Here is an 8,435-nt window from a genome sequence, read left to right as displayed (position 1 = left end):
TGGTGGTGATGAAGATGGTGGTGAGAGTGTAAGCCATGATGCATCTATATATTGTTCTTCATCTTCATCACATGAAAGTGCAGCAGCAGCAGCACCATCATCGTTCATCATCTTTGAATGAAAGAATGTATGTGTGGTAGTAGGGAGGCGGGTTGGGGGTGTCAATGGTGTGTATTCGAATGGTAAAGGCTTAGATGGTGATGAATCCATAACATCATCATCATCATCAACATAGTTCTTCATCTCTGAGTTTCTTCTTTCTCTAACTAGGGTTTGGATAACTATCTTATATATGTATAATTTTCCTTCTGTTTAGGAGGGGGTTTATTAATTACTTTTAGATAACAGATTTAAATTCAAATAAAATATTTTAAATTTGAATCATATTATCTTCAAGAATAAAAATTAAAAAAATTAAAAAATAAAAAATAAAAAAAAAGAGAAGTCCTGAGAAAGAATAGGGATAGTGGTTAGTATTAAAGAGTAATAGTTAATAACAAATAAAAATAAGATATTAATCAAGCTTTTGTAAAGTGAAGCCAATCCGTAAAAACTCCTTATGTAATGTACTAGTACAAAGTTTGGATTTGGCAAACTTTAGTTACTGCTCTAGCAGTGATGATATATTCAAGAAAGTTTATTTATTTGGTCACTAATCATGAGGTTACCGTAAAGCTTTTTCTCACGAGGTGTTTGGAGCACTCGTTAGATACTTACACACCTTATTACAATACATAAAAGATTTTACAAAGGTTTATATCCCAAACCAAAGAGAACTTTTGATGGGAGCATGCAAACCAAACAAAAAATTTTATTAATTAATCTTAAGAACCAAACAAATATTTTATCTAGATAATTCGAAAAAACAAATAGAGATTTTATTAGAATAATCTCAATAATCAAACAAATATATTAAACAAGAGAATCACACTCTTGATGAAGAACACTTAAGCACGAACACAAGTACAACCAAACTATCACATGTATTTTTTACTCGCATTGCACTAAGGCAACAGAAGTAGAAAGTCATAAAGAAGAAATACAAAATGAATTCTAGTGTATTTTAGAATGAGGAGAAATCTTTTATTTATAGGAGAAAATATGTCTCAAAAAGGAAAATGATACATGTACATTTAATGCATCTAATCGATTATGATCTATGGTTAATTAATTAAATAGACCAAATAAGAAAGGTTTTCAAATTCACCGTCACTAATTTATTAAAAACTTATGCAAATGAATAGGATGACTTACAAAAGAGTTAATCGATTAATCATAGTACGTTAATCGAGTATCTAGTGTAAAAAAATTGGGGGAGTTTTTCAGTAGGGAGCATTGAACATTGTGAGACTTCCTTTAGAGCAACATCTTTGTGAGAGACACACCACATATTCACCCAAAACCTTAAGGTGATAGGTGAGTGGATTCTCTCACTTATAAATGCTCAAGTCTCTATATTTTCAATCAATGTGGGACTATTATCCACACTACTCACACTTGATACATTCTCAACAAAAAATACTCCTAAAGGTTTAATCAGGCCATTAATCAACTATGTACTCATATAAAATATTTCCAAGTGTTATCTTAAAAAAAAAAAAAAGAGCTTTCAAAAACATTTGAGTATGTATGTGAGAGAGTTTCTTTAGTACTTAGATGATATTCTTATACTTTTACAACACATTGATCACTAGACATAGGAAAATGCGAGTTTTTACACTTACTCTCTTTCACGTCCTTGAAGTTTCAAGATCTCTTGCTAGATTCATAATTGATTCAACACTTCATCTGGAACTTAACTTCTTCTATCGAATAAGACTTTATATAGCTTCTTTAACATACACCATCATCAAAAGTTTCTTGACTAGAGATCTTCGGGAACTCCATTGAATGCCACTTGAAATTAGGTGTTGTCATCGTCAAAACTACTAGAATTATCTCCTACCAAGTGTTGGTGTAAGCCCTAGAGGCCAATACTTTTGGTACTTGTATCGAATTATTTATTAATAATAAAAGGCTTTTTCTTTATTATGTTTGTCTAATAAAATCCCTAGAATAGATAGCCCGTTTAATGTATCAAGTGTGACTTAATCATGAGATCACGTTAAACATAAGGACAATATTCTTAAAGTATCCATAGTCGAGCTTTATTGTGAAGTGAGATAACATTAAAGCATTAAGACTATTATGTATATAGACTGATGATCACATCTCATGGATCATGGATAATGAGTTATCAAATCTTAAACATAGGTATGAATATTAAGAGTAATATTTATACTGGATTGACCCGCTATGAGAATACTATATAGAATGTTATGCAAAGTGTCATAAGTTATTCTCATGGTGATAACGGTGTATACCACCCTTCGACGTGAAACCACTATGGACCCTAGTTGTAGGGTCGAGTACCTTATTGTTGATCAAACATTGTCCGTAACTGGACGACCATAAAGACAGATGATGGGTACTCCATGAAGCATGCTAAGGGATATGAGTGACCTATAGGGAATTTTCCCATCCTGCGTAACAGGATAAATGTCTATGGTCCCAATATTGAACTGGACAAGGATGACACGGTGTATGCCTTGTGTTCAATATAGACATAAGGGCAAAAGGGTAATTTTACATATAAGTATTATCACAAAAGGATTTGTCAGATCACATCACATTTTAGTGTCTTGGGTAGCAGTGATGTGTTGCTAGATACCGCTCACTGTTTATTATGTTAAATACGTGATTTAATATAATTGTCAATGCCGCGAAAACCTACAGGGTCACACACAAAAGGACGGATTGATGAGAGATAGAGTAACTAAGGAATACCGTAATGTACGGTGCACTTAAGTGAATTGTAGAACATCGTAAGGTACGATGTACTTAAGTAGAATACGAAATATGGTAAAGTACCACGCGCTTAAGTGATTTTGGCATATTATAAGATATGGGCCAGATACACTTGAGTGGACTTTTTTAGCTTGTAGCCCACACAAGTGGTTCTATAAATAGAACCCTTGTGTAGAAGCATTTATGCAATTGCAATTTTATTTCTCTCTCTCTCTCTCACTCAAAGCCTTCATTCGTAGCAGCTAGCACTGAGATTGAAGGATTCCGTTCGTGTGGACTGAGTAGAGGCGTTGTCATCGTTCAACGTTCATGATCGCTCCGTAGATCTGCATCAAAGGTTACAATCTCCACAAGAGGTAACGATTCTATCACTGATCATGCCCATTCGTAAGGATCACTAAAGGAGAAATTTTTAATTCCGCTGCGTTTTGGATCGCTCTTCTCCTTCACCAAGATCATCTGAAGATATTTGTAGTTACTGTTGATGCACAATTATGTTACACGTTTGGTTTATATACATAAACAAAAAATATCACTTAGGCAAAATGCTAACTTACACTAGCTAGGTTAAGCTTAACAAAACTAATATTACAACTAAAAGCTAAAAACCGCTTCTGGAACTGCCACATCATAAGCTTCTACTTCTGATTAACAATATTACTTCTGAATATGGATTACTTCTAATTCCACCCCTTAATTCATATTCAGATAACTAAACTCTACAACATCAATTCCATCCCTCAGGTGGATAAAGTGTTCAGTCTTCACAGCTTTAGTCAGCACATCTGCAAGTTACTTCAGAGTGCTACAATGCACAACTTCTAGCACTCCATTCTGGACATGATTCCTTAGAAAATGAAACTTCGTGTCAATATGCTTGCTTCTTCCATGTAGTACTAGATTTTTGGCAAGGCTTATGGCTGATTTGTTGTCAATCGTCAGCTTCACAGGCTTGCTCACTATAATCTTTAGATCCTGCCACAAATTCATAAGCCAAATAGATTGACGCGCAGACAAAGCACCTACAATGTACTCAATTTCACAACTTGACAATGCAACCATTGGTTTCTTCTTGGAGAACCAAGAGATATGACCTCTTAAATACTTGAAAAAATATCCATAAGTACTTCTTCTGTCAACTCTGTCTCCACACCAATCAGGATCTGAATAGCACATCAGTTTTATTCAGACTTAACACCAGAAGGGAATAACACTCCATACTTCAGAGTCCCCTTAAAATACCTCAAAATCCTAACAACAGCTTGGTAACGTGACCATTTTGGTTTATTCATAAACCTACTTACCATTCCAACTGCATAACAAATGTTAGGTCTGGTGTTACATAAAGATCTCAATGAGCCAACCAACTGTTTAAAAGTTATAGAATCTACATCCTCACCCTCAACATCAAAATCTAACTTGTGATTCGTTTCAGCAGGTGTGATTGCAATCTTATAATTTATCAGCTCAAATATCTTTAGAAGTTCAAGTTCATACTTCAGGTGATGCAAAATGATACCCTTCTTAGAGTACATAATCTTCATCCTTAGAAAATATACCATATTTCTTAGATCAGTCATCTCAAACTCATTCATCAGCACCTTTCTGAACTTCATTATCTCATATGAACAACTTCATGTCAGCAATATGTCATCAACATAGAGACACACCAGAATCATATTACTTTCAGAAGTATGTTGAACATAAATTCCATACTCCATATCACACTTTCCAAATCCTTGAGCTTGAAAAATTAATCAATTTTTAGATTCCAAGCTCTAGGAGTTTGTTTCAGACCATACAACGCTTTATGTAACCTGTACACCATCCCTTCCCGATTCTTTTTCATAAATCCAGAATGTTTTTACATGTATACCTCTTTTTGCAATTGACCATTCAGAAATGCAGATTTCACATCCAGGTGTATCAGAGGCCAATTTCTATTAGGAACTATAACAATCACCAATCTGATTGTTTCATGTCTAGCTACAGGCGCAAACACTTTAAAGTAATCTAATCCATGTTTATGTAGAAATACTCTTGCTACTATAACCTTGTTTTGTGTTTTCCAATTGATCTATCTGGCTTTAACTTCACCTTGAAAACCCATCTAACGTTGATGGTTTTCTTCTCCTTTGGAAGCTCAGTTAACTCTCAAGTCTTGTTTCTTTCTATAGCCTCAAGTTCTTCTTCCATGGCCTTCAGCAACACTTTCTTCTTGAAAACTTCTTTAGTGCTAACTGATTCAGAGTCTACTAACAAGGCACACTAAATTACTGTTGGTGTAAGCCCTAGAGGCCGATACTTTTGGTACTTGTATCGAATTATTTATTAATATTAAAAGGCTTTTTCTTTATTATGTTTGATTAATAAAGTCCCTGGAATAGATAGTTCGTTTAATGTATTAAGTGTGACTTAATCATGAGAGCACATTAAACATAAGGACACTATTCTTAAAGTATCCGTAGTCGAGCTTTATTGTGAAGTGGGATAACATTAAAGCATTAAGACTATTATGTTTGTAGACTGATGATCACATCTCATGGATCATGGATAAAGAGTTATCAAGTCTTAAACATAGGTATGAATATTAAGAGTAATATTTATACCGGATTGACCCGCTATGAGAATACTATATAGAAAGTTATGCAAAGTGTCATAAGTTATTCTCATGGTGATAATGGTGTATACCACTCTTCGACCTGAAACCACTATGGGCCCTAGATGTAGAGTCGAGTGCTTTATTGCTGATCAAACGTTGTTCGTAACTGGATAACCATAATGATAGTTGATGGGTACTCCACGAAGCATGCTGAGGGACATGAGTGTCCTAGATGGAATTTGCCCATCCTGCGTAACAGGATAAATGTCTATGGGCCCAATATTGAACTGGACAAGGATGACACGGTCTATGCCTTGTGTTCAATATAGACATAAGGGCAAAAGGGTAATTATACATATAAGTATTATCACAGAAGGTTTTGTCAGATCACATGACATTTTCGTGTCTTGGGTAGCAGTGATGTGTTGCTAGATACCGCTCACTGTTTATTATGTTAAATGCGTGATTTAATATAATTGTCAACGTCACGAAAACCTATAGGGTCACACACAAAGGACGGATTGATGAGAGATAGAGTAACTAAGGAATACCGTAAGGTACGGTGCCCTTAAGTGAATTATAGAACATCGTAAGGTACGGTGTACTTGAGTAGAATACGAAATATGGTAAGGTACCATGGGCTTAAGTGATTTTGGGCATATTATAAGATATGGGCCAAAATACACTTAAGTGGGCTTTACACTCAAAGCCTTCATTCGTACCAGCTAGCACTGAGATTGAAGGAATCTGTTCGTGTGGACTGAGTAGAGACGTTGTCATCATTCAACGTTCGTGATTGCTCCGTGGATCTGCATCAAAGGTTTTGATCGTCACAAGAGATCTGCACGAAAGGTTTCAATCGTCACAAGAGGTAAATATTCTATCACTGATCATGACCATTCGTAAGGATCTCTAAAGGAGAAAATTTTAATTTCCGCTGCGTTTTGGATCGCAATTCTCCTTCAGTGGTATCAGAGCCACTTACGAAACCATGAATCGGATAGTTGTTTAATTTCTGTATTAATATGATTAAAAGACATAATGAATCAATTAATTAAATGGGTAATTAAATTTGGCATCATGAGTGTACGAGTTGGATGATTGATGTTGACTATGCTTCGGAATCGACATTAGTATGGTGAAGCAGCGATACATCGATCGTCCATATGTTACGCAATTGAGACCGATCAACTTATATATGATATAAGTAATCCTAATGCAAAGTACGGTGTATATGATATACTGTTTCTGTTTCGTTCATTCAAACACTAAATGGTTGTTTTCCTTTGAGCGATCAATGGTCATTTGCTTCGGAATCCGACATTAGTATGGTGAAGCAATGACCTGTTGATAAATCATACTGAATCAACAATCGAGGTGTGTTTGACGGTCTGAAATTGGCGCATTAGGGTTGGTGACAGCGCAAGGGTTGTGCCGTCAAAGAGTTGTGAATTTAGGGCTTTTTGGAACACGTCTGTTGACTGTTTCAAAGTTCTGTTATTTTGGCCGCGTGACGATCGTCATGGACTTGTGACGATCGTAACAAGCTGGACGTGACGGTCGTCACATGCTTTGTGACGGTCGTCACATTCACAGATCCAGAATTCTAGGCATTTCTGTTTTTGGCCGCGTGACGTTCGTCATGGGCCTGTGACGGTCGTAACAAGCTGGGCATGACGTTCGTCATGGGCTTGGTGACGGTCGTCACATTCACAAAGTCAGAATTCTCGGGGTTTCTGTTTTGTGACTGCGCAAGAGTTGTGTTGATGCAAAACGATGTCCATTTCAAATGAATTAATTAAAAGAATTAAAATTAATAATATGATCGGTCGCTGAAATTTAATTTTGTTTTAATTAATTAAAAGAATTAAAATTAATAATAATAATGTGTTTATTATTATTGCCTTGTGGTGATCAGTTATGGCCTTAGTTGTCCTTTATTTTGTTTTTGGTTTTTAATACGACCTGCGTGTCGTGCCTCTCCTTTTAATCTCTTAATGTAATTTCTTTTCTCATCTCACTCCCTCGTATGTAAAATGAGTTTCTTCTGTAATGTAATATTATGAAGAAAGAAAAGAATTCAATATCAAAGGAGGACAAGGTTATGAAGAAAGAGAAGAATCCAATGTCAAAGGAGGACAATGTTATGAAGAAAGAGAAGAATTCAATATCAAAGGAGGACAACCTTGATCTTGCTTGGAGAAGCTTAGATCGTTATTAGGTTAACTTAGGTTCTCTCATTGGCTTGGGAGAACAATTGCGCTAGGGGCCATAACTGTTTCATTATGTATGTTGATGCATGTGTATGTATGTTGATGCATGTGAATATATGTTGATGCATGTGAGAGACGATTTATATGATAAATAAGCCGGTGAGATCAGAACAATTGCAATTCCCTCAAATTAAATATTGAGTTTATGCTTTCCAAGTTTTAACACTCATCAAGACTAGTAATGGATAATGTAGGTTTCGCCTACGCGAGGTGCATGATCTATATATTAGTAAGGTGCGATGGGATAATTGTAATATCCAACTGTTAAAACAATGGGTCAAACTTAACTAAACAAATTATAATAAGATTATATATATGTTTAGAAGCAAGAGTTGGGAATGATCCATATGATGGATTGGAATAAGGAGTTATTCACCCAACTGAAATTTTCGAGAGTTGTATGAGATACAATTGGAAGGAGTTCTTACCTAAATAACCTAGTTTTGTGTAATCCGCCTACGCGGACTTAGAACGAAGTGAAATAAGGATCTCGACCCACTAGAAAATCTTCCAACGGGATTTTCCGAATCAAATGATGAGGGTCATTTGTTTTGAATAAAATAGTGGGAGCATATTTAATTAAAGGCCTAATTAAATATGTCAGTGATACTTATATTTTCATTAATCCTTATGTAGATTACCATGACAACAAACACCTCAAACAACATTTTGCGATCAATCCTTGACAAGGAAAAATTGTCTGGGACAAATTT

The 8,435-nt window shown here is 35.3% G+C and overlaps 1 protein-coding gene across 1 annotated transcript; it reads right to left on the bottom strand.

Moving 5' to 3' along the window:
* Window positions 1-3,639: 3,639 nt before the first annotated feature.
* Window positions 3,640-4,409, bottom strand: LOC127130099 (uncharacterized). The gene is made up of 3 exons (XM_051059168.1): window positions 4,152-4,409; window positions 3,953-4,010; window positions 3,640-3,869 (listed from the first exon to the last, which is right to left on the bottom strand). The coding sequence occupies exons 1-3, from the start codon at window positions 4,407-4,409 to the stop codon at window positions 3,640-3,642; spliced, it is 546 nt and encodes a 181-aa protein (XP_050915125.1).
* Between the last annotated feature and the right edge of the window lie 4,026 nt (window positions 4,410-8,435).

The sequence above is a fragment of the Lathyrus oleraceus genome, chromosome 3 (genome assembly GCF_024323335.1).
Source record: "Lathyrus oleraceus cultivar Zhongwan6 chromosome 3, CAAS_Psat_ZW6_1.0, whole genome shotgun sequence".
NCBI lineage: Eukaryota > Viridiplantae > Streptophyta > Magnoliopsida > Fabales > Fabaceae > Lathyrus > Lathyrus oleraceus.
The sequence above is the reverse complement of the archived record's forward strand: the minus strand, read 5'-3'. Positions and strand labels throughout refer to the sequence as shown.